The 26369-nt window shown below is 41.7% G+C and overlaps 1 protein-coding gene across 4 annotated transcripts in view; it reads left to right on the forward strand.

The window, feature by feature from the left end:
- TMEM131 (transmembrane protein 131) overlaps window positions 1-26369 on the forward strand; it is a 115735-nt gene that overhangs the window by 55912 nt on the left and 33454 nt on the right. The window contains exons 6-21 of one of the 4 annotated variants that reach the window (XM_084844392.1): window positions 9148-9264; window positions 10326-10448; window positions 10812-10931; window positions 12727-12807; window positions 14459-14609; window positions 14699-14755; window positions 16103-16164; window positions 19033-19141; window positions 20156-20264; window positions 20970-21123; window positions 21216-21386; window positions 21946-22056; window positions 22138-22272; window positions 22958-23062; window positions 23744-23830; window positions 25854-26006. In XM_084844392.1, coding sequence (XP_084700518.1) covers window positions 9148-9264; window positions 10326-10448; window positions 10812-10931; window positions 12727-12807; window positions 14459-14609; window positions 14699-14755; window positions 16103-16164; window positions 19033-19141; window positions 20156-20264; window positions 20970-21123; window positions 21216-21386; window positions 21946-22056; window positions 22138-22272; window positions 22958-23062; window positions 23744-23830; window positions 25854-26006 — 1845 coding nt within the window. Of the gene's footprint in view, window positions 1-9147; window positions 9265-10325; window positions 10449-10740; window positions 10932-12726; window positions 12808-14458; window positions 14610-14698; window positions 14756-16102; window positions 16165-19032; window positions 19142-20155; window positions 20265-20969; window positions 21124-21215; window positions 21387-21945; window positions 22057-22137; window positions 22273-22957; window positions 23063-23743; window positions 23831-25853; window positions 26007-26369 lie in introns of those variants that run through there. The other 3 variants (XM_084844395.1, XM_084844394.1, XM_084844396.1) reach the window with 3 other exon arrangements.

The raw sequence follows: 26369 nt of genomic DNA on the forward strand, positions 1-26369 counted from the left end.
GCACATGCTTGGTATGCAGAAAGTATCCCTGAGGAAACAGAAGTTCCGAATGGAGACGCTCAAGTCCATAAAGAAGAGCCTCCAAAGAGGGGACTTCTTAACATGGGTGGATCTGTCAGAGGCCTACTTGCACATCCCCATCCAACCATTTCACCGCAAGTTCCTACGCTTCAGCTACGGAACAAAACAATTCCAATTCAAAGCCCTTACGTTTGGCCTAGCCACAGCTCCAAGAGTGTTCACAAAGGTCCTGGCCCCAGTGGCCCACCTGAGGTCAAAGGGAATCCACCTGCACCCCTATTTGGATGATATCCTGATCTGCTCACCAACATGGGAGCAGTATATGCAGGACACCTGCGACACTCTTGCAACTCTACAGTCCCTGGGGTTCATCATCAATGAGAAGAAGCACTCCCTGTCACCCTCACAGTCCCTGCACCACCTGGGGGTGACCTTGGACACAACTGAAGATGCCTTGACTCTGTCACCAGACAGACAGTCTGCAGTAAGCAGGCTGGTGGCCTGAATCCAGCCCAAGAAGAAGTTCTGTCTCAGAGAACTGGCAAAGCTGCTGGGCATGATGGTTTCATGCCAGGAGACCATCCAGTGGGCAAGATTGCATGCAAGGCCCCTACAGTCATTCCTCCTGGCCTTCCAGACAGAAATAGTGTGCAACCACAACCCAGTGGTACCGCTCCCAGTGGAAGTCTCTCGCTCCCTGGCCTGGTGGTCACACCCACCCAACTTCGCAGAGGGTGTTCTCATCCAGACTCCGACGTTTACCACTCTAACCACAGATGCTTGCCGCACAGGATAGGGCACTGTTTGCAAGGACCGACAGACCCAGGGCCTGTGGACCAAGGAGGGATCTCACCTCAGCATCAGTCTACTGGAACTGAGGGCCATCTGCCTTGCACTGAGACACCTAGCGCCATAGCTAGAGTCACAAGACATCCTAATCAGAACAGACAGTGTGGTAGGGAAGGGCTATGTGAACAAACAAGGAGGGACCCGGTCCAGGTTAGCAGAATGGCCCATTCGTTGGGTAGTGATGTGCAGCATCCGGAACAGCATGTCAAGGACCCAGTTTTTGATGCAGTCCATACTGAATTGTTGAAACCGGTAGTGGGCCCCTTCCTCCTAATCCTTCTTCAAACAGTTCAGCAATCATGGAAGGCCCCGTCTTCCATGGCACTGACATCCAAGTGGCCCAAAACCCTGTACCGTGTACAAGAGAAAGACGTGGCATTTTTATATTCCCATCCACAACTGAGTTCTATCATTGTGGAATCAGCACAAGGGTGGTCACAGAGGTTCATGCCTCGCCCGTTGACAAGGAGGGTAGAAGATTGGATCTGTTAGGGAGACAGTTGTATTCATCTGCAGCTCTTGGTCACTGTGTGGCGAACTATCAGGCCATGATGGCCAGATACCAGCTGTTCTTATGGGAGAAAATGGACTGTCTTTGCACTTATCTCCCAGACAACCAAAGGGATCTTGGCAGAGTTTTTCACGTGAAAGCTGTCAAGTTGTCCAGGCAGCAAATTAATAATTCCCATCATGAAGCTGAATGTAACGCTAAATAAGTGTTGGGTGTGATCGCTCTCCAGAGGCATGCTTGGTTGCAGTCTGCGGGCTTAACTCCTGAGGCCTGATCGCAAATTGAAGATTTGCCTTTTGATGGTGAAGGGCTCTTTAATGCCAAAACTGATGAACGAATGGACTGTGTTCAAAAGGCAAAGACAACTGCCCGAAAGATGGGTTTGGGTCCTCAACCGCCACAGCAACAGTACAAGTTGCGCAGGTGGTTCTTCCATCAACCGCATATGACCAAGCAGCAGTTTGATCATTACCATCGTTACTACCTTCCTCAGCAGCAGCAGAAGCAGACCACTCCTTCTTCAAAGTATTGCCAGGGTCGTGGAAGGACGGACTTTTCTAAGTGGCAACTTTGACTTCCCAGTGTTTGCCATTCCCAGCCTCTCCAGCCAACCTTTCTTCGGGTCCATTCTGGCTCGGTTCCTGCCAACCTGGAGAATAATAACAAAGGACAGCTGGGTGTTAAATATAGTCAGTCAGAGTTACATGATAGAGTTTCGTACTCTTTCCCAGTTGGGTGTTGTTTGCGTCAACCCTCTGTCACCAGCCCTCCTCTTGGAAACGACCACCCTGCTCCAGAAGGGAGCAATTCAAAGAGTTCTTCCATACCAAACGAAGGACAGCTTCTCCTGGTATTTTACCATACCAAAGTGGGATGGAAGCCACTGCCAGATTATGGACTTGAGGAATTTGAACAAGTTTATTACTCCCAGAAAATTCAGAATGATCATGCTGGCTTTGATCCTTCCTTTTCTTCAGAAAGGTGTTGTGGCCATAGACCTGAAGGACACATATTTCTACACAGTGATTGCAGAGGCTCACCAGAAGTACTTTCATTTCATCATCGGTACCCAGATGTTCCAGTATCAAGTCCTGCCCTTCAGTCTGGCAACTGCCCCGAGAGCCTTTACAAAGTACATAGTGGTTGCGTGTGCGTACCTTCAAGGCATCAAAGTCTATCCTCACCTGGATGATTGGCTCCCTGTCTCGGACTCCGAAGATTCCCTTTTTTGTGCCATCAAGATTGTTCGGAACCTTCTGGGACCCTTAGGCCTGTATGTGAACAGGGAAAAGTCAACTTTGAAGCCAAAACAACGGTCCAATTTATAGGGGCATTGCCAGATTCAACAGTTGCTTGCACTTACCTTCCACCAGAGTGGCAAGAGCAATTGATTGCCCTTGCAGAGACTCTTTACTTTCAGTGGTTAGTCACCATTAACGCTGTGCAAACACTCCTGGGACATATGGCGGCAACAGTCACAGTTGTTCATTGAGCGAGGCTTTGGATGCAACTGCTACAGAACTGGCTTCTCTGAAACTTTGACTCCACCACCGACACAGCGTTGTTGCCTAAGGATTCCAGACTTTGTAGCACATTCCCTCCTGTGGTGGATGCAACTGCGCAATGTCTGTCGGGGTGTTCCTTTCGTCCAAGCATCCCCTACACAGGTATTGACAACTTCACTTTCAGCATGGGGAACTCACTGTGGTCCACTTTGGATACAGGGAACCTGGTCTGCAGCGGAAAAGATAAACTACCTGGAATTTCTTGCCCTTTGGAAGGCAATGCGTGCATTCAAAACGTACCTTTGAGGAAGGCATGTGCAAATCCTGACCAACAATATAGCAGTGTTGTGGCACATCAAGAAACAAGGGGGCACGCATTCGTCCGAGCTTGTGAATCTTACAATGGATGTATTCCAGTGGGCACTCCATTGGGACATGGTGCTCTTCACCTTGTCTGCCAAAACATTGTCTTCTCCAGCAATCTGAGCTGGTTGTAGAAACTGTCCCATGAATGGCAGATGTCCACCTCCATCCTGCATTGTCTCTTCATGAAATGGCTGGCCCACAACGGACTTGTTCGCCACCCCATCAAATGCAATCTGCAAGAGATTCTGCATGAGAGCGGGGATCAGCCAATTGTCTTTGGGCGACACTTTTCAGCTTCGATGGCACGGGGAACTGTTTGACCTATTCCGTCCATTTCCCCTTCTCTCGAGAGTGCTCCAAAAAACTAGCACACAACGGGATGGACTACATCTTCATTGCTCCTTGGTGGCCAAGGCAGTCATGGGTTGCAGCCCTGCTGCATGTGTCCAAAAGACAGTTCCTACATCTTCCACAATCCTTAGATCCAATATCTGTGCATCAAGGCAGGATCCAACATTCAGATCTCGACACCTTGAAACTCATGGCCTGGAGGATTCAGCAGTGAGTACCGATGTTAGACTCCCGTTGGAAGTCCAAGTGGTTTTGGACGTGGCTAAGAAGCCAGCTACACATCACTCCTATGCGGCTAAGGGGTTGTTGTTTTCAAAGTTTGCTGGTCTGCATGGTTTCAATCCACTTAAGGGATCGATTGAAAATGTTATTTGGTTTTTGCATTATTTGTTTCAGAAAGGTTTTTGTCCATAAAGGTCTACTTAGCAGCTCTTTCTTTTATAGAGGACAAGTTCAAGGTTTTCTTTTGTTCACTCACCCTACTACTCATCAGTTTCTGCAGGGCTTAAAGAATTTGGCTCCTCCAGTGAGAACTATAGTATCTCAGTGGAGTCTTTCTGTTGTTTTGCACGCCCTTCTCTCAAAGCCCTTTGAACCTCTGGCCACAATGGATCTTTGGTTGCTGTCGTGGAAAGTGGCCTTTCTGGTTGCCATCACATCCTCCAGATGTTTTAGTGAGATTTGTGCCTTACAAGTTGATCACCCCTACATGATCTTTCATAAGGATTAGGTTGACCTGAGGCCAGACATTGGCTTTTTACCGAAGGTAGTCTCTGATTTCCATGTCAACCAATCCATCTCACTCCCGACTTTTTTCCTGGATCCTTCTTCTGACCTGGAATGGCTTCTTTCCATAAGAAGCAGCGACTTTTCTTATGTTACTGTGGTCCCAAGAAGGGTCTCCCTGTCTCTTCTCAAAGGCTCTCCTTGTGGCTTGAGCAGACTATCGGTTTAGCTCATGATGTATCGGGCTTGGAGCGTCCATTTCATTTTCAGGCACATTCCATGCGAGGAGTTGCCACATCTACAGCCTTCGGCAAAGGTGTGCCATTGTTGGATTTATGTAAAGCAGTGACCTCGTTCTGACTGCTTTGGGGTGAGCTGTGCTGTTGTCGGTCTTGTGAGACACCTACCCACCGCTGGTAAGAGAGCTTGTTAATTGCCCATAATTGTGTGTGATGCACAAAGACCACAAAGGAGAAATGCAGGTTGCTTAGCTATAACTGTAGTTTTTTCAGTGGTTATCTGTGCATTCACACAACCCACCCACCGTCTCCACTTTGGTGTCGACTTTGATGTTGGTACCAATGTTGGTGTGATTTTTCCCTCAGATTTGAGGCCACGCTAGTTGGTCTCAAGGAACTGAGGGAATGGGTGGGAACCCGCTGGTACATGCACACTAGACGTTGGGGAGGGGGTTCCTGCCAAAAGCATTTCTCAGCTTTAGAAGTTTCCTGAAGGAGGCTCAGCACAGGTGCAGAGCCCATATGTGTGAATGCACAGATGACCACTCGAAGAACTACAGTTACAGGTAAGCAACCTGCATTTCTCAATCACACTGAGCCTTATATATATACAGTTATACATGTGGGAGCTCTCTTTGGGTATTCTAATAAAGGCATGTAGTTTGGGGACAGAGCCTGCTGCTTTGATACACTCCCTACATGCATTTATTACACTCCCTACATGCATGTATCTGTCACCTCTTTGTCTTCTGTTTCCACTTTTCTCATGACTTTGAGGCCAGTGCTTACGGTTAAAGTGACCATATGATATATTTGCTTCTTAATCTTACCTCAGTTTTTATTTATGTTAAGAAAGTTCTGTCCACAATGTTCTAGCTGGATCTACCTGGTATAGAATACCTTTTATACTATAAAAATGATTATGACCATTATCATTAAATGTTGGCATCACCTGTAATACATACGTGGGTGTTCCCAAAAGTGCAGAAAACAGGTAGTTTTCCTTGCCTCCGCACATGCCTGGCATGCGTAATTACCCACGTCACATCACAGGTTGCCATGTCATCCGAATCTGGTGCGCAGCATGGTGGGGGTGGCTTCTAACCCACCCCACAAATCATGGTTTATAGTAGGATTGAGGGGTGGGTTAGAAGCTACCCCTACTGTGCTGCACACACAGCAACCCATGATGTGGCGCGGGTAATTAAGCAAATGCCAGGCGTGTGAGTGGCATGTGTGGGGGCAGGGGAAACACCCCTAGTGTGGGGTTTCCCCCTGTGATCATGAAACCTGATGATTGCCCATGTATTCCTAAGTAGCTGTCAATAACTTGTTGCAACCTTTTTGTATGGGACTCTGCCATTTTTATGCATGCTTTTAAAGAACTGCCAAAATAACCTATTTAGCATTGTTTCTACAGCATTCTTAAGTACTCTTTTTTTTAGCATACTAGCTAAGTGCCTAAATTACATAAGAGCTACAAATAAGGCTGCATCTTACAATGAGCTTACTAAATCAAATAGCAGCAAAGTGTATTTAACTAGTGATTTGTCTTTCCTCAACTATCAGAGTGACGACTGGTTTTAAGTGAAAGTTGAGATTATCATTGCTGTTCCTCTTTGTCTGCTGTTAGAAACATGTTTAATTAGCCAAGGTGTGTATTGTGTTCTTGAAAGAACCTTCGAAGCTTAAAATCCAAGAGATTTGGGGGGAATGGAGGAGGGAGTATGGAAAGTTTGTAACTCAGATTCCTACCTAGGTCCCAATGGAGGATGTATCTGACCACACATCTTTCCTAAAGCGATTGGCACATTTAATGAAGTCTCTTACTCTGGGAATTTTTCATCATGACTTAAAACTTGAAACTGTATAAATAAAAATGGTGTTGATACAGCAAATGGACTGCATATTCTGAACTTAAATCCAAGTCAGCTTTCTGCCTTACCCTTTGGTTAGGTAACCTGCGGAGTTCTACAACTTCCTTAGTAAGAGTAGATGGAGGAAAATTCGGGACATACATATATTACTTTGATGGGCAAATTTAGGAGACTGTTTCAGTTAGTAGATTCAATACAGCCATTTTTGTATAAGGACAGTGGAACAACCAAGACAGCCAGTTCACATCACTTGAAATATTGTTTCTTTGAAAATTAAGAATTTGAAAGCAGTTGGGATTTCCTCAGTTTTGTTTTTGAGAATACTTCTATCATTTTGTCAAGAGCTGTTACTAAGTCTTGCTTAATATAATATCTTTTTAATATGAAAGTTCCTTACATGCAGATCAAGCACAAAATACCATAAAAACCTTAATATTACACCAGTTCCAACTGAGCGAAATTCTCCCAAACTGCTTGGGACCATTCTGTGACAACACAGAGGCTTTTAAGTACTACTGTGGACCAGTACTGGCCTGCATCACTACCTAGATGCTTCTTCACAGCTTCTTCACAGCCAAGTATATCTCAACCAGTGTGGTGTGGAGAGTCAGTGTGGTGTACTGGTGAGAGTATTCGACTAGGAGCCAGGAGATTGGGTTCTACTCCCCACTTGGCCGTGGAAGCTCACTGGGTGACTTTGGGCCAGTCACACACTCTCAGTCCCGTCTACCTCACAGGGTTGTTGTTGTGAGGATAAAACGGAGAGGAGGAGGATCATGTAAGCCACCTTGGGTTCCTCGCAAAGAGGAAAAAAGGCAGGATATAAATGCAATAAATAAATAAAAATAACCTCTGAGGAGGAGGTAAAGGTGATGTCCAGTCTCCAAAGGTGATTATGATGACTGGATTTTGCCTAGCATGGGCCAAAGCTTGCAATATCAATTTACTCATTGGTCCCATTTGACACAGGCCTTGGCCTATAGACAGAGAGTCTGTCTTCCCCAGTGATGTCTTCCTTTTGAACTGCTTCATGAGAATCACAACTGCGTGAATATAAGAATATAGTTGTGCTGGATCAGACCAAAGGCCTATCTTGTCCAGTGTTTTGTATGCATGGTGGGAAACTAAATGCCTATGGGTAGCCCACAGGCAGGATGTGGGTGAAACAGCACTCTCTGTCAAGTTCCCCAGCAACTGGCATACAGCCTCTGATACTGGAGATGATATATAGCCATCATCCCTAGTAGCCACTGATAGCCTTATCCTCCATTAATTTGTCCATTCTACTTTTAAAGCTGTCCACATTTGTTCATTTACATCTTTGATGGTGAATTCCCTGTGTGAAGAAGGCATTTCTTTTATCTGTCCTAAAAGTGAAGTGTAAATTTATGAAAACCCAGACTACAGCTATGCTGCCCTTACTGCAATCCTAGCTGCCACTTTATGACACCATTAGGACACCCAGTGCATATTATGCAGGTAGCACCCTGTGCAGAGGTGTCTTGACATGAATTGTCATTTGCATTACTTTTGTGCCTTTTACCCCTTCAGACCTCAAACAGCAATTTTCCATCTGGACAGTCAGATTCTGGGTATATGCTTATAGGAACATAGTAGCTAAGATAGGAAACTGTACTGAAATAGAGGGAGAATTTATATAACATTGATTCTGAAACAAAGGCCAGTTACCTGAATCTCATAAGCCTTGGGACCCAACTCCTCTAAACCTGGTTCATGAAACTGCACACAGAAACAAGGAAGGAGTTAACTGGAAATCAGGTTTCCAGGAAGCAGAAGCAGAGATTTCAGAAGGAGATAATTTTATTGTCTGTATTGTGGACAAGGCTTCTGTCCTGACAGGAGGAAGTGGCAGAACGTTCAGGGCTTGTTGGACAGAAAGAAGCTCCAATTTCCAAGAACTAAGACATAACTTAAATACAGCTTTGCACAAAAGAACCCTGCTATCATCACCTGCAACTGCATACCAAGAACAAATCCTTGGTTATGGGTATAAATTGATGATTATCGTGTGTTCATAGATTCAAGTGAATATGGGTGTTGTAGAGCATTTAAAGAAGGGGTAGATGGCCAGCTTAAGGAAGTGTCTGTTCAGTCATGAGTTTAGAGGGCATTCCTTTTCTTCTGGGCGGGGTCATGCTCTGGGCAATGAATGCTTTGGGGAATTCGGGCCAATTGAGGATGATTAGTTATAGCAGTAGTTTGTAAGAGTCAGCTGTTTATGGGGTTCTAGAGACTTGGGCCAATGTCCTTAGTAAGCTGCACAGTAAGTGGTTCTCGGACCTTTCACATCTTGTAAATATTGCTGAAATGTTCAACCAAAGAAATCTCTGCATGTTGTACTTCGTAATGTTTCGTAACAATAAAATATCAAAATATCAGATAAGAGATAGACAATAATGGAAGTGACCCTACTTTGAAGATATTAGAGTGAAAGTTAGTCGGTCATATATAAAAAACTGAGTTTTTTAATGCTAGTTTTGTCAATATTTTAGTTGAAATTCCCAAAGGGAAGACTTCAGGTACAGTTCAGCAAACTGCTATATCGTGTGGTTTGCTTTATTCAATGGTGTTTTGACAGTTTTCACATATCAGTTTCCTTTTGAATCTCACACTGTATCATTCAAATACTACACTTTTCAGATTAATAGCATTTAATGTTATGTCTGATGTTGATTTTTCAGAAAATCCTACCAGGAGGGAACACATCATTTGATGTAGTTTTTCTTGCAAGAATGGTGGGAAACGTTGAAAATACTTTATTTATTAACACATCTAATCATGGGGTATTTACTTACCAGGTAAGAGGAAATGCCACTGTAACACTTCATAAGCGATTACATCTGCACTCAGCACGAATCTGAACAACGTATGACCGCTTCATAGTTTAGCATATTTCTCTACCCTTTCAGCTGAAGCCAAGAGCCATATATGATGAACTCATATTTCAGATTCTGTTCAATATGAGTGGGAAGTAGTCCTGGAGTAAGATGTCATTCCGCTGTTATATGCTTAGACAATTTGATGCTATAAGATACTAACAAAAAGCGCCACTAAATTATGCATGTTTTGAGCATTTGTGAGTACGAAAAGTATTTCAGTATTCTATGTTTGTCATCCTATAACTTGGAAATGAACAAGCCAGCAGTCAGATACTAACTTTCAATTTCTCAGTTGAGCTAGGACAACAGTAAATCACTTCTCACTATTAAAATGCATCTTTAACTTCTGTTTGTTTTACGTGATATAGTAATAGCGATTGATTCGTAAGTTGATAATCCAGTTGCAATCAATAGATTGATTTTAAGCATTTCACAATATCAAAAATATAAGGGAAAGAGGAATATTTACACAGCAAAGTAGTTTTGTTTGTTTTTTAAAGAACAAGGATTATCAATTTTTTACTGTATATAAAAGAATGATCAAAAACTCTTGGGAAGGCATTTTGGTAATACTTACCTTCATGTGCATAATCATAGTGATTGAATAATTGCAGTGTTCTAAATTTTGGGGATTGGGGGTGGGAAGATGGCACAAGTTTAAATTGTTTCTCTGTTGTAAAAATAAGTTCTAAATCTAAAAGTTCTAAAGACAAGAATTGTGTTTTGAGAGAAGCTTGGTCCATAGTTGTCACTTGTACAGATGGTGAGAGGCAGGAAAATAAGCTACCTTGTAGCCTGAAGCAATTAAATATTTTACTTAAAATATTATTTAAAATTAAATAATTTTTTCAAAGGTAAACCTCAGGTTGGGAAAGATTTAGTTTCTTTGCCATCAAGAATTGTGTACGCTTTAAGGGTGGAAAGGAGAAGATAAAAACATATACTAAAGGGGTTTTTTAACCTGTTTTTGTCTTAAACAGGTGTTTGGCGTAGGTATACCAAATCCCTACAGACTGCGCCCTTTTATTGGGGCAAAAGTTCCTGTAAATAGCAGTTTTTCTCCTATAATAAATATTCATAACCCCCACAGTGAGCCTTTGCAGGTAAGTAGCATTTTCATAGTTACAACTACTTGTAAAAAAATCATGGTTTAATATTAAAAGTAGTAGTAGTAAGAACTGAATATTTTGAGAAGTTATGTTCACATTGTAAGGACTGACTTGGCAAATGCACAAACTTCAAATGTTCAGCTGATTTAAAAAAAAATTAGTGGACCTGTTAAAAGTTTAAAAGCTGTACATATCTGAATAGTAAGGGAATTTAATGGAACTGTGTTTTATATTGTTAATTGTTTGAAGAGCTTTTGGTTCCAAGGTGTAGGATATTGATAGTGTTGTACTGAATGGTGTCCTTCTGCCAGCAGAACTGACACAACTGGTGGATTGAATTCCTGTTCCCTCCTGCAGCCCTCCACATGCCCCCGAAATCTGCAGATGGTATTGCTCCAGAACAGGTTGGGGGGGCACATGGACATCTTCAGGTGGAAGGAAGGGAAACTCCGATTACATGAATGGAAGTCTGCTCATGTAAGGCTGCGTTTTTTTGTTTGTTTGATTGATTTTATATCCCACTCCTCCTCACAAAGGGTCCAGGGCAGCTAACAACCTATATGAAGCACAGTCACATAAACAACATTAATATCATGACTGCACCGGTTTTATCAGTGTGTTTTGTTTTTCCCAAACAAGCCCCTGATATCCCGTGGTCTGATGTAGGAGTTGTTTTACCCACAATGCTATGGCATGTTGTTTGAACCCAGACATGCCAACCCATTGTGGGTAAAGGGCATTGGGCAGCAAGCTGCTCAGCAAAAGCGGCAGAAACCCCTGCCATTCTTCCCAACATGGCTGCGATTGTTTTTGTGATTGCAGCCAAGCCACTGACAGTGCCCCTTTCCCCTTGTCAGCAGCAGCCCCTCCAAAAGGCCCAAATGGTACTTTGGGTGGGCTGCTGCTGGCCCCCCTGGCTCCCATCAAGCCCCTCCCCCATCCCCAATTATGACTGGAGCCCTGTTGTTGCTGCTGCTGCTACACAAAAACTGAGCTGGGTAAAAATGCATTTTCCCCAGCTCCATTTTATGCATGCAAATGGCATTTTTATTTTAATTTTAAAAATTCAGTTATTCACAGTTGCGTATTTGTGCAACTGTGGGTATCCAAAATATAGGGGCTTGCCTTGGCTGCTCCCTTATATGTCAAAGATTCAAAGCAACAGTCAAGATTGCACTGTAGCAAGGCTGTTTTGAGAGCCTTGCACATCTGATAGGTGGGGAAATGGGGTGTAGATCACCCCCCTAACAGGGGTATTCCTATGGTTCAGTGCATTGCTCTGAACCTTGGGAGTGCCCTGCTAAGAGTCCCCAAGACAAGCACAAGTGCACAACTGCAAATAACCAATTTAATTAAAAAATAATAATAAAGGTGCCATTTGCGCACATAAAACTGGGCTGGGAAAATGCGGGAAATTTTTTTTCCTAGCCAAAAATAATATAAAATACAAAGGGGTGCTCCAGCCGCAATTGGAATCATGGTCACAGCGGGGATGGGGTGCTTGGTGGGATCTGGGGCTGCCACTGGCATAGGGAAAGGGCCACATACTTACATTCAGATGGGCTCCAACCAAGATCAGGGTCACAGTCAGAGCACGGACAGGAGCTTGGCGGCAGACAAGACAGGTTCTGCCGCCAAGTCCCCTGGGATGCCTGGTGAAGCCAGCTGGAGTACTGAGGGGGAGGTCGGGGCGGGGGAAACAAGCCACACACTGTGGGTGGTGTTCCTGATCCTCTGTTGGGGACACAAACCACACATTATGGATTGTTGGCAAAACAACGCACAGTGCTTGGCTAGTCAGCCATGATGGGTTAGCGTGCTGTGTGAACGTGTCCCATTACTAAAATCACAAATATGTAATGAAATACAGTAAAACCAACAATACACTCACTCAATCAAAAGACAAATAGAGCAGTTGCCTGTACACCCAATGCCTGCACAAATGAATAGGTCTTTAACTGGCACCCAAATTTAGCCCGTAAACTTTGATATGCTGAGATAAAATTTGAAATGTTGTTAATACTTATGCAGAAGAGAATACAGAGACAGTGTTGGTACTAAGATGAAAAATTCTTTACTTTATTGATGGCTCCTCACTTCAAAAGCAGGAAATCTTTGTAGCAGTCTGATGGGGCTTCTGCATGATTTCCCATCTTCTGTCATGAAGAATCCTTCTGTAAACCTGCAGCTATTTCAGTACATCTAGTTTGACCTTGGCTTCTAAGTTTAACAATAATTAAACTGTAATTTAATTTTTTGGCTATTCTTGCAGGTGGTAGAAATGTATTCAAGTGGAGGTGATCTCCACCTAGAGCTTCCAACTGGCCAGCAAGGAGGTACAAGAAAATTATGGGTGAGTGATACAAATGCTAGTTGATTCATACCATATTGTTAGTTTGTTGCACCAAAAACCTGTGGCACCTTTAAATTCTAACACATGTATTGTGGCATAAGCTTTCACAGAGCAGAGTATCATCTGGCACTGGCGTTCACTACAAGAGACCCAGAGTTATGTCATAAAGCATCTTTGTTGAATAGGCAACAAAGATGACTTAGAATTTCTGTAGGGCTTCTGCAGTCTTCCATCTCATCCCCACCATAATGACTGACATTTTGCTAGATTAGCATTATTAAGTCTTGGTCTCTTTAGTGGAATTAAAGGTAGGATTTCCAGAAATTTTGAATGCATAGGATAGGGATGGCAGAGAATTCCGCCACGGATCTCGGGGAGGCCGAATGCCAGTGCATTCGGCCCCCCGAAATCTGTGGCGGAACGGCCTGCCGCCCCCCACGCGGATCCCCCCGGGACGAGACTTACCTGGGGCGGATCTTCCGGGCGGTGGCGTCTCTGGCGCCTGCAGCAGCTGGACTTCTCACCAGCTGCCGCCACCGCCATTTGCAGTTTGTTTTTTTTTACACACACGTGATAGACTACGTAAGTTTTTACGTAGCCTAAAATGTCTGGGTAAAAAAAAAAAGGGGGCATACGCAAATGGCGGCGGCTACAGCCGCTGCCATTAGCGCACACCTTTTCTTTTTTTTTTTACCCATACGTTTTAGGCTACGTAAAAATTTACGTAGCCTAAAACGACTGGGCAAAAAAAAAAAAAAAGGCGTACGCAAATGGCGGCTACGTCCGCCACCATTTGCGTTCCTTATTTTGGGCCGTCTTAGTCTACGTAAATAATTATGTCGACTAAGATGGCGAAAATAAGGGGAACGCAAATAGCGTCCGCTACGCTATTTGCGTTCCCCTTATTTTCGCCGTCTTAGTCTACGTAAATATTTACATAGATTAAGACGTCAAAAATAAGGAACGCAAATGGTGGCGGCCGTAGCCGCCTTTTGCGTACGCGGTTTTTTGTGTTTTTTCCTCAGAGCCCTCCGTGGCCGAAAATCCGGCTGCAGACGGCTCTGGCCTGGCTGGGCCTGGCCGGCTGCTCCGCAGAGCTGCCGCGGAGCACAGCCGGCCGCGGAGGATTCCGGGGGGGAGGAACAGAGCGCCTCCCCCCCCGTCCAGGATTCCGGGGGGAGGGACGGAACGCCTCCCCCCCACCATAAACATAATCTGCGAACAGGTAAGTGATTTTCGTACATCCCTAGCATAGGGGTGGGAAAAAAGTATGACTTTGTCTGTTTGGGGTGGGGGGTGGGAATGGCACAAACTGAAATATCTGCAAGTTTCTATGTTATTAATACCAAATTGGGTTGTATATGTTTATATAAAATACTGGTTATATTATTAAATGTATTTCTTCTAATAATTATATTGTTAACAGAATTAGCCATACTCTGAATAATCCACAAGTGCTGATTCGAGGCTTTTCATTTGATGGTTATTGTTTTTTCATCTGGTTGAGAAACTTTCTTCCATCTCAGTATTTAGCTCATTCATTACCTTGAAAACATCAACATTATACTTCATATTTCTATTGCATTTTAAATGGCTTTGTTGACCTTTTATTGTATTGACTTTATGATTTTCCACAATTCTATTCCAATAGGAAATTCCTCCCTATGAAACTAAAGGAGTTATGAGAGCCAGTTTTTCTTCAAGGGAAGCAGATAATTACACAGCCTTTATTCGAATAAAAACAAATGCCTCAGATAGCACAGAATTCATTATTCTTCCAGTAGAGGTAGAAGTCACAACAGGTTTGTAAAAATGTAATTTTTAATTTGTTCCTTGTATTTGTCAACTGCAGTAGAGAGAAATACTCACTTTGTTTTCAACTCTCTTAAAGCCCCTGGAATTTATTCATCAACAGAAATGCTAGATTTTGGTACATTAAGAACCCAAGGTAAGCCTTATATTTGAATATGCCATCATTTCAAACTGGGTAGAGAGATCTTTTTGAAAGGAATGCATTTCATTTTGTTCCTCAGACTTTGCATGTAAAGAACTGGAGGCCATCAAATATATCCATGCTTTACCTAGTTCTGCCCAGGGTATGTGGCTTTAGAGATATTATTTAAAGTAAAATGAAGTGCATGAATTCTGGAGATATAAAATGGGTTTCTAATGAGCACCATCCCACTGTACGACTTCCAAATGATTGTGGACAGGGGCCAAGTTCTTCTCTAGGAATAAACCACAGTTTTTAAGAACTCACCATACACTGTAAATGTTATGTATTTTAATAATTTGTGAGCTGTGTTGTAAGTGGAAGTCTGTTATACCTCCTTGGGTTCTTCCAAAGGGTGGGGCTTGGCCTGTCAGCCCCACCTGATGGAGGAACCTTGCTGTTATTTCCAATCTGAGATGGAAGCTATCAATGGGGATGCAGATGGTTGGGGACTCGCCTGGAGTTGGGAGGGCCAGCTGACCAGGGCGGGTTAGGAGAGGATGATGGCAGTGGGCATGGCCACACCCATTGGCAGCATCAGGCACAGTGAGGGCCTGGTGGGGGGTGTAATTCAGCCCCCCACTTGGATATGGTTTTGCATTCTTGGTCTACATAGTTGGCATCCTTCTATAGTTTCGCAGCTGAGCCCAGCAGCCCCATAATGCATGGGGCATAAATGTATATAAGAAGGTCTTGCACATGAATAACTTCAGTGCAAGAGGTAGAGCACTTCATGTATCCCCAATGCACATACAGAGATTGACATTGGTGGGAAAGCTTGCTTATGCTGGAGCTCAGCACTGGAGTGCTTTAAATCAGAACCATAATGTTTGGCTGGTTTATTTGGTGATAGTAGCTGATATACAGCATCTAGCTGTGAAGAGTCATAAAAACAGTGTTATCAAACAATACATAACATATGGCCATGAAAAAAGAAATGGAATGAGAACCATCTCCTTTCTTCCCAACTGTTCCTGAGTTGTATTTATTTAAATCTAAATTTATTTTGTATATGTGTATGTCACTCTGAATCATTGGTTGAAAAGAGGGGACCAAAGTTTTAGCCTTTTCAGAAAGTGTTTTCAGTTTATCTAGTCATCATTACTGATCATACAACAGACAAAAAATATACAGGATTTCTTCAAGTCTGTTTACAAATTAATGATTTTCATTTCTAACTGGGTCAGTTAAATAAATTGGCAGCAGTTCTTAAGTAGAATAATTAACCTGCTACCTGCATTACTTAACCAAATTCCTTTTTGGTCATTTGAGCCTGAAAACCCTTCTATTGGATTTCAATAGATCTGCCAAAAGTTTTAAATCTACACTTGTTGAATTCAGGAACAAAGGATGTGCCAATAACGGTAAGTACTTTTTCATTTAAAATTCCCCCATACTTTTCATTTTTCTATACATATAAAATAATATGAGTGGTGTCAAAACTTAAGTTCTGTTACTTTAGTCACCTTCTCTTCTCACCCAGTCTAGCACTGTGCTTGTATCTACTATATTTCTTAAATGTATCTTTTAATTTAATCTCTTGTAACATAGCTTTGTTTTGCCTTTACCTACACATGGAGTAATGATAGTCACTGGTTATCTGTGATGAGATTATGGCTGCTCTTAGTATCTTAAAGACACTACAGGCTGTATCCAAAGTTATTCCTGCTTAAAGTAGACCCATTGAAATGAAGTAGACCCATTGAAAGTTAGACTTACATTGGAAACAACCCATGTCCTCTGCAGCGTTCTCCCTCTCTAACCTGTCAACAGTACTAACGGAGTGAGCTATTGACTGGGTTCGCATGATCACTGCAGCCCATGGTGTCTTATTCAAACCATAGTGGATTGCGGTGCGTGCTGGCGGCCACTTTGAATATTTCGCACTCGGCAGGGGTTTGCCATGGTTTGCTGTGTCATCCAAACCTGGGCAGCAGGGGTTGTTTGAGCATTAAACAACCCCTACATTCCGGGTTCAGATGACATGGCAAACACACACACACACACACACACACACACACACACACGGTTGGGGGTTGAATATTTAAAATGTTCACCAGCATGCACTGCAGCTTTTCCACCGTGAGTTGTTCTTTCACAAACAAGCCACCCTGAAAACCCATACTTTGTTGTAGGGTTGTTTAGGGTAGTTGGTTGTGATGTCTGAACCCGGCAGAATTGCTTCAGCGTCGGTTATGTAAAACGGCGAGAAAGCTGGCTGGCAAGAGTGGCAAAAAACCCTGCTGGCCTCTCCTCGCGATGTCACTAATGATATCCCCTCTCTGTTACATCTTCAAATGACACTAGTCAATTTTCTCCTCCATTTTGTCACCTCCCTAGACAGTGACACCTTCCCCCTCACACCTTTGGGAAGAATTGTGTAAATTTAATGTTATCTTTTCCCTATCTTCAGGGAGATTTGCACAAATGTAACGTTATTGATTTTAATTTCGGGAAGATTTACACAAATCTGCTAAAGCACAGTAACTACTCCATTTTAGCGCAGTAGCTACTGTGCTAAAGCAGAGTAGTGACTGTGTTTTAGCAGATTTCTGCAAATCTCCCCAAAAGGTTTTTCTTTAAAAAAGTTAAATTCACACCAATCTCCCCAAAGGTAGGGGGGAAATACTACCAAAAACTGTCTGCTTTGATAATGAGTACAAATGCATTCATTAGCAGTGTAGCGAACTAGATTGCTGAGGTTGTGCTGCAAAGTACCATGGGATATGTGCCAGGAGCGGGCAAGCGGACTAAAGGGGAAACAAGCCATGACAAGCCTTAGAGCATATGATCATCTGTTGGGAGTAACATGGATTAGTGAACAACCAACCAACCCCAGTAGCTTATTTTCATGATGGCTTATCGTGATGTGTGAATTGGTCCATAGCATACATCCTCACATAAGCTTTAGAAAGGGGCACTATCCTACATCTGCTCCCTTTCTATGAGGAGATTATAGCCTTAATGAACCTTTCATTACTCCTGGGTCTGGCCTGTTGTCCATTCTCTGGGTTATAGAATGTAGAGAAAAAGATGGAATTATTTAGTTATATTGCTAGGTTAATGACAGAAAGATTACCGACAGTAGGTGGAATCGCTAATGCTTATCAAGCACTGTAGCAGAAAAAAAGGTAAATAACTCTCTTTGATGACCTCCCTCTTCATTCTTTGATAACAATGTTGATATTTGTTGAACAACTAAGCAGGTAATCATATGGCCTCTGAACTATGTTGGTTTAAAATCTAATTCAGTAATAATTTGCCCTTATTCTTTCTAAAAAAGAGAGCTTCGGCTATTGGGCGGTATAGAAATGAAATGAAATGAATGAATAAAATAAAATAAAATTGGCTATATGAGTTCACACTCTAGTCCTAGTGTTTTGATTACTGCTACTCTCCCAGATGTAAAGTGGACTGGCGAAGTGTCAGATACCATCAAGCATATCTTGAATGAATTCTACAAGATTTCCTCCTATTTCCATGTAAACATGGGGCAGTGAGGTGTGTGGGGGAGCAGGGATATATGTCTCCTGGAGTTTGTTCCCACACAGTTTAGAAGCAAGGAAGAAATCTGTTTGAGACTTCATGCTAATGTCATGGGAAAGGCCAAGACTATATTTAGCAGAAATTTAACCCAGATACTTGTAGAACTTAAACTCCTTCAAGACTAATAGAATTGTTGCCAATTACTATAGTCATAAAAAGTTCTTACTTTACTAATCTTTTATACTGAAGCCTGTGTAGTATTAAAAGAATGCAATTTATATTAAAGTACCATAAAGCTATTTATAACTTCTGTTTCTGTGCCAAAAGACCTTATATTTGCTTTACAGTTGTATTGTGAGCAGCCCTTAATATTTAGTTGTATTGCATTTTATAAACACAACTCTATCCGTATTCTAGAAATGTCTAGCTCTCTTCAGATGGCTACAAGTGTTTTAGCCAAAAACAAGTAAACCATCACCTTTTCTAGTAAGACAAGCTAGAGTTGGGAAGATAAAATGAAACAAGTCTAGTAAATGTGCTCGAATTGGAGTTGTGTGTTACTTCTGTGAATGGTTTTTTAAAACAAACACTCATTCCTTAAATGTAGTACTGATGACAAGTTCCTCATTTTTGTAACTGTTACAATACACTTTTCAGATCATTACTTGAAAGAAAACATAACTGCTATGGTCTGGCCTGTTTATTGGCAAATATTTGGCTAAGTAACACTTCTGTTTGTTTTCCAGAGTGTTAGACCCACACCACAAAATGAAGCTGTCACAGTACACTTCAAGCCAATAACATTGCGGGCTTCTGAGAGTAAATATACCAAAGTTGCAAGTATTAGTTTTGATGGTAAGTGGTGGTGATGCCAATCACTTCCAATTGAACACAAAAGACTGTTTTGAAAATTATATGCTCAGATTGGGTCAGAACATTTTATTGTATTTGACTAATAGCCATTACAAACAACATAACTTAATAATCATGCAATAACAGAACGTAAACAGAAATCAAGTTAACGAATCACCTCCACAGTCCACTGCAATGGCATTCAGAGTGATTGCACAAATATGTTTTGCAGCCTTGGCAAACAAAGCTGTTTTGTGTGTAACATAAGGGTCACAATCTGACAGTAGCCAGGTAATCTTCACATAGATACTTTTACCCTGTAAGGATGCCAAAATGTGTTGCAGGAATATGTCCCTGGGATTTTGATATAGATGACAGTACAGTAAATGTGAGATACCTCCCATACCACAGATACAAAACTATTGGTTTCTTGGAACATGCCTATATTTTCCATCCAAGAATGCTGTGGGCATGGTTTAGAAGTGTAGTTCTCTGAATGAGGTTCTCAAAGAAGCAAAACTAAGAGTTTCTAGGTATTAGGCTCTTTCATGGTCCATTTTAAACACATAGTACAATTGAGAAAAGACTTTCCCTTGTCTTTCTGTTTCTACTTTAGTTAATTTTATGAAGCTCCAAGTGTTCAATCTTCTTATTCAGTGCCCACACAGTGAGAATGGATAGAGTATCATGGTGACATTCTGCTGAAGGCTCAATCTTTTTTTTGGCTAAATGAAGGGGTGTTGCTGTACCTCCCACCCTCCTTGAAGCCACATAACCCAGCAAATAGCTAATGTCTTAAAGCAGCATTTTGCATAGAACCAAGCAGCAGCATCCTGATATGATAGCTGAGTAGCTTGGTTACAAAACAGTTAAGAAATCAAAACGGATTATGATAGTTCTTGTTCAACCAAAGCTTTAACACTGATAGTTTTACTAGAGTAAATAGTGTGTCAGGTGTGTGTGTGTGTGTGTGTGTGTGTGTAGTAACACTGTTTTTATTTATATATGTACATACAGCATCAAAAGCAAAACGACCTCCACAGTTTTCAGGAAAAATAACAGTCAAAGCAAAAGAGAAGAGTTACTCAAAACTTGAAATTCCATATCAGGCAGAAGTATTAGATGGGTAAGATTGCATTACATTGCTTTTAAGGGAACTTATCTTACATTTATGAACTTGTGTATAATTTTTTCTGGACATGTAACTAGCCACTTCTATAGCTGTCTGTAACAAGTAGAAATGCTGGCAAATGAGTCCCTGCTATCACAGGGATGAAAGCTATCTTGTTCAACATAGGGCTATTATATGAAGACTGTACATGGCTTTTGTGTTTTTCCTCCTGTTACTTATAGCTCCAGACTGAGGGGGAGTCTGAGAAGTCCAAACTTGGTCTTCATACCACATATTTGTGTTTAAACACGGCTGTGCTAGGGCAGTTGCACATGATCACCACAACAGTGGTAAATTGCTGCCAACAGGTGTCAGAAAAGGAGTTTCAGATTTATTTCTGAATTCTGGTTTTAGTCACTCATGGAAATAGTTATATATTTGAATGAACTGTGTTGCTGGTTTTGGCAGTATATGTTGATGAGGCAGTGAGAGAGAATCTGGGTTGGGTGAATTTGGACTTGCTGATAACCGAAAGCAGGAATGAGTCTGTGGCTCCTTAATTCAGGCATATTAAGGTGCTCATGAAATTGGGTAAGCAATCCAGAAAGAGGTTATTCTGCAATGGATTGCCTAACTAGTTTTGTGGAGGAGAGGTTACGTGTTATTTTTATTACAGAAGATTTTGCAAATCTCCACCTTGATTTTCTTATTTTGGAATAGATACTTAGGATTTGATCATGCAGCCACTTTGTTTCATATCCGTGACAGTCCAGCTGACTCCGTGGAAAGACCAATCTATTTAACAAACAGATTCAATTTCGCAGTGTTCATTCATGATATAATGCTACCAGAAGAAATCAAAGCAATATTTAAAGTAAGCCCAATTATGTATGACACTATTTTATTACTATTAAATGTTACACAAATTGTATTCACTGTTAACTTGGATCATATTTATTAAACTAGGTCCACAACTTCAGCAAACCAGTTTTAATTCCACCAAATGAATCCAGATATATTTTCACACTTTGTTTTGTGGCTTCCTTGTCATCTCTTCATATTGATAACAATATTTTGCTCATTACCAATGCCTCTAAATTTCATCTACCTGTGAGAGCATACACTGGATTTTTAGATGTAAGTATCTCACTCTTTGAAAATCACTTCCGATTTTAAAAAATGAAATATGTTGGATGGGGTTTCTTTGTATTTCTGCATAATATGGTCTCAACGGGAAGTTGAACTAAACCTGAACCCAATTTCAGCCTGTTCAGAGGTAGAGTGGGTGTGGGTTCATAAACCTTGAACCTAGAATCACTCAGTTGCCTTGAACCCAAACCAGAACCTGAATCCCTAAATACAATAAATGGGAAGTTTGGGTTCAGGAAATTATTTTGAGTGTGGTAAGAGATTACTCCACTCACTTAGAATTGGTAGTTCTCCTGTCTTGTACCTTTTAACCCCAGACTGCTTCTCTTAGCACTTTGTGTGACTAGCAAGCTGAATATCTAAAAGATGGATGTGAACTCAGCAATTCCAGTGCTTATTTGCTACTCGTCCAAATATTGTAGAGGATCAGCACTGAGGGGCAAGAACCAACATATTAGAACAAGTGACAGTACCTCTGAGTCCCTGCAATGGCAGGTATATGAGCTATCAGTTTCTTAATACAGTTAATGCTCTTTTGTTTTTCTAGTATTTTGTATTGCCTCCAAAACCTGATGAGCAGATAATAGATTTTGGTATATTGAGTGCCACAGAAACTAGTAACATTCTCTTTGCGGTTATTAACAGCAATCCAATTCAGGTAAGAGACATTAATTTTTTGTCTTTATTTTTCTTAAATGATAATGAGTATTATTAGTAATGCTATCCTATCTTTTTCAAGCTGACTGTAAAAAGCTGGCATGTGATAGGTGATGGTTTGACCATAGAACTCCTAGCTGCTGAAAAAGGCAACAGAACTACAATAATTGCAAGTCTTCCAGAATTGGAAAAGGCTAGTTCATTGGATCAAACATCAGTAAGTAACACATTTCCTTGAAGATACTTATTACAGTCATATACGAACAGTGCAGACATGTGTCTACTGTTTCCATATGACATTAAATGGTTGTAGGTAGCCTTGGCTTTTCTCATCTGTAAAAAAATAAAAAAGACATGAATGAAGATTACCTCTGTGAGAGGTTAACTGATAAAAATAAAGATTGGAAAGCATTTTACACTTAAATGATAAACAAAATCTGTTTCTTGCACGATCACCACAGCTTAAACCAGTCACGGTGACTTGTGTAAGCCATGGTGCATGCCAGTCGCCATCCGCCTAATTACCCGCCCAGGCACAGCTTGTGGGTCCAAACCTGGGTGGCATGGCTTGTTTGAGGGGGAAACAACCATCAAATAACCCATGGCCTGTTGTTAGATTATTTGAGGGTTGCTTTCCCCCTCACACAAGCCATGCCGCCCAAGTTTGGATGAGACGACAAGCCGTGCCTGGGTGGGTAATGAGGGAAATGGCGCCCAGCACACACCGCAGTTTAAACAAGCCACCATGGCTTGTTTAAGCTGCAGTGATCCTGCAAACTGGGTCTGTGTATTTGAAAACAGAACCCTTTCAAATAACTGGTGATGTGAATTTTAAGTAACTCTGTTACATTTCAGAAAAAGGCAAAATTAAAGGAGATGAAGCAAATATATTTTTATTACAGGTAACATTGATGCCTGGTTCATACACTGTATTCAGAGTAAGATTATTACCAAAAGAACTTGAAGGGATTCATGATGGGGCCATACAAATCTCAACAGATTATGAGGTACTTCAAAACTATATTGATCCTGAAAGTGATGTGTGTAGAAACAGAAAATAAGCAAATTAAAAAAGCTGGCTGTTAGCGGTTGTGATAGTAACTCCCAGCTGGTTTGGTTTGGTTCAGTTGTGGTTTGGTTTGGTTGTTTTTTACGCTATTTGCCAGTATATTTGGTACTTGCTAGAGTACTTGAGAATTTTAATATATGCATAACCATTCAGGAGGTTTCAATACTAGAACCCTTTTGATAGATTTTAATTTGGTCTGCCAGTCATGCTTACTTTCTGAGAAGTAAGTCGTGTTAATCTGATCTATTATCTAAGCTCCTTTATGGGTAATTCAGATGTTTCCCAAACTTAAATGTAAGTACAAATAGGCTAGATTTCTTTATCACTTGCTTCTTGAATATAATAGAATGCAGGCAACTTATTTCTTCAGTAGTAATTGTCTTTGTTACAGTGTGCTAAATTTTGATTTTTGATGAACAGGCTAGCGATAGTTTATCTGTGAAGTTGAGGGATTTTTTATCTATACACAATGCCAGCTTCAACAAACAGGGTTTCTCTGCTCATCATGTAAAACTGATTTTTTTAAAATGAAATGGTCTTTGTAGAAGTGTGCTAGCAGCAAAACCAGACAAGTCAACTTGAATATTATATTTAATCTGCCTTTCCCCCCTTTCCTCAGATCTTAACAATTCCTGTGAAGGCTGTAATTGCTGTAGGCTCGTTGACTTGCTCCCCAAAACACATTCTTCTTCCACCTTCCTTTCCAGTAAGATAATTTATTTCGAAGTATTTCCAGCAATTCCATCTTGCTTTTTGACTATTGTTGTGGGGAAGGGAACAAACTTCATAAACATTCATATGCAAATAAATTGATGAACAAAGGGTTGCAAGAGTTCATACTGTGCTTCATGCTGTCACTGCCAAAGCAATTGGAACTCAGTTGTATTGGTTTTTCATAGAGCCTGGGATGCTTGCTACTTATCTATGGGGTAATTGAATAAGTCCAAGTGCTAAAAACTAGCAAATGTTATCTACATCATTCAGATGTCTGAATTCATGAGCAACTGCTGTTGAAATGTGAGACATGCTTTCCCCTCGAAGAGGTTCACTGCTGTGTTATACTACTGTTCTCAATGCAAGAAAGCAGACAGACAGACAGACAGACAGATATCCCTGGTTGCTACTTTGTGCTTTACTTTTCAGAATACTTGAGACCATGGAGCAGTTATTTCAGAATTTTTCATTTGACAGGTCTTCTATCAGGTGCCTAAAATCTTTGCTACAGGCTCTTATAATGGGCAGTCCATTTTTGAGTTCATTGAAAATAAAATCAGATATTCCCATATTGCTGCCCATTCAGAAATTGAAATAATTGTGCGCTATAATCCTTCCCTCCCCTCCCTGATGTTTGCATTTTGGGTAGGGGGAGCACTTAAAAAGTGTGTTTGTGGTATCTGTACAATTCCTATTTAATAATAAAAAGGAAAAGGAAACATTTGGAAAGGGAGCTTCCTGTGAGAGTGACACACAGATTTAGAGAGGTGACTGTTTTTGTTGTATTGCAGTAGAACATTTCTTAATGACATTCTCAGAGGTTCACTATGAAGGGTGTGAAGGGGGAAAAATCCAGAGTTGCAGAAATGGCCTTCCCCTTCCTCTCCTCCCCCACACAGCCCAGATCTTCTCCAGTGAGTCTTTCAATCCTCCAGAGCAGATTTTTGGCATGTGCGGAGGGCTGCTGCGGTGGGGGATCCGTTCTGCCAACTGTTTGCATTCTGTTGGTGGATAGAAACTGTTAGAATTTACCCATTTTTCCTAATAGAACACTGACAAAGCCATGAACTGTATGCCTGTTCTCAGGCTGAGGTAGCTCCATGGGGTAGGAATAATTCTTCAGTACTTCCTGAGACTCAAAACCTGCAGCTGTGCTTCATTCTTCCTACTGTATGGGATAGAAAGAGAGAGAAATATTTAAACCTCATAGAGATATCATGTTATATTCAGTGGTGTTATTCCACTAGAGTAGGGGTGGGGAACCTCAGGCCCAGGGTCCTAGTCTAATCCTCCAGGGTTCACCAGGTGGCCATGCCCCTTCCTGCCAGCCACTGATCATTTGTCTTCCTGGCTTTAGTGCAGTTTTTCCCCCCATTCTAAAAAGTTGAAATGCTTCTTCCGAGGCTTAGTTACTGGCAGGAAGAACTTTAAGCTAAAATATGCAGGTATGGGGGGGGGGCTCCCCCTTTTGCCTTTGGATGTAGCCCCCTGAGAACTTCTCCACTCCTGAATTCAGTCCTCGGGATGAAAGATTTTCCCTATCCCTGCACAAGGGCTAAGATTCTTCCACATGCAGAAACCCAGTTTTCATCATTGTGCAAGTGTTAAATCCAAAGCTTTGATTCCACCTGCACAAGCACTTTTGCAACTCATTATGACTTAATTACACCAGGTATTGCTTGTGGTAGTTATTCCAGTGGTACTTGCACAACTGCAAGTGGAATGCACAACAGCTAGCTGAACAATTCCACCACTTTTACTTTTTCCACTAGCGTTATGTTGAATACAACTAATTAAAACTAACTAATTCTAAAGGTTCTGATAACTTTGAGAAGCTTTTTAAGTGTTCCCAGCTATACTTCTGTCTGCCTTTGGAGTGTAGCATTCAGTTTTCCTCTGACATATTCAAAAAAAGTGCAGAAAATTGGATGTATTACCAGGTATGCTAGATCTTTGTCACTGTGGGCACAAAAATGTATACAGAAAACAATTCAGTGCTTATTTCCTTTTTTTAGGGCAAGACAGTTCATCAGAGTTTGAGTATTATGAGCTCTTTCTCACAGAAGGTAAAAATACAGCAGATCCACTCACTGTCAGAAGACGTTCGGTTTTATTACAAGAGATTACGAAGTAACAAAGAAGATCTGGAGCCAGGGAAAAAATCCAAGGTTTGGATATGGGCAGAGAAATCCTTTGGCGGTGGGGGTGAAATTTCATAGCAGAGGTGCCATCATTTCCTATGCCCTCCTGGCCAGGGGAGGAGGTGTGGGGAGGTGATGTTTTATTGACTTTGTCTTCCTCATTCATATTTTTTCCTCTCCCACTGTGGTCAGTGAGAAGGAAATAACCACACCAACCCCAGCAGTGGCATAGTTGAAGGATGCTTTGGGGGCCATGTTGGGAATGAGGGGTTTTAGGATACTTTGGATCCTTGGTCACCTCTTATATGCCCCCAAAATGTCCTGGTCTCTCTCCCCCCCCCCCCATTCCCTGCTAGCAGGGCATCCATGCCTGTCCAATGTTCTGCAGGC

Source organism: Heloderma suspectum, chromosome 3, assembly GCF_057233095.1.
Source record: "Heloderma suspectum isolate Gila_16-S chromosome 3, 16-S_ref, whole genome shotgun sequence".
NCBI lineage: Eukaryota > Metazoa > Chordata > Lepidosauria > Squamata > Helodermatidae > Heloderma > Heloderma suspectum.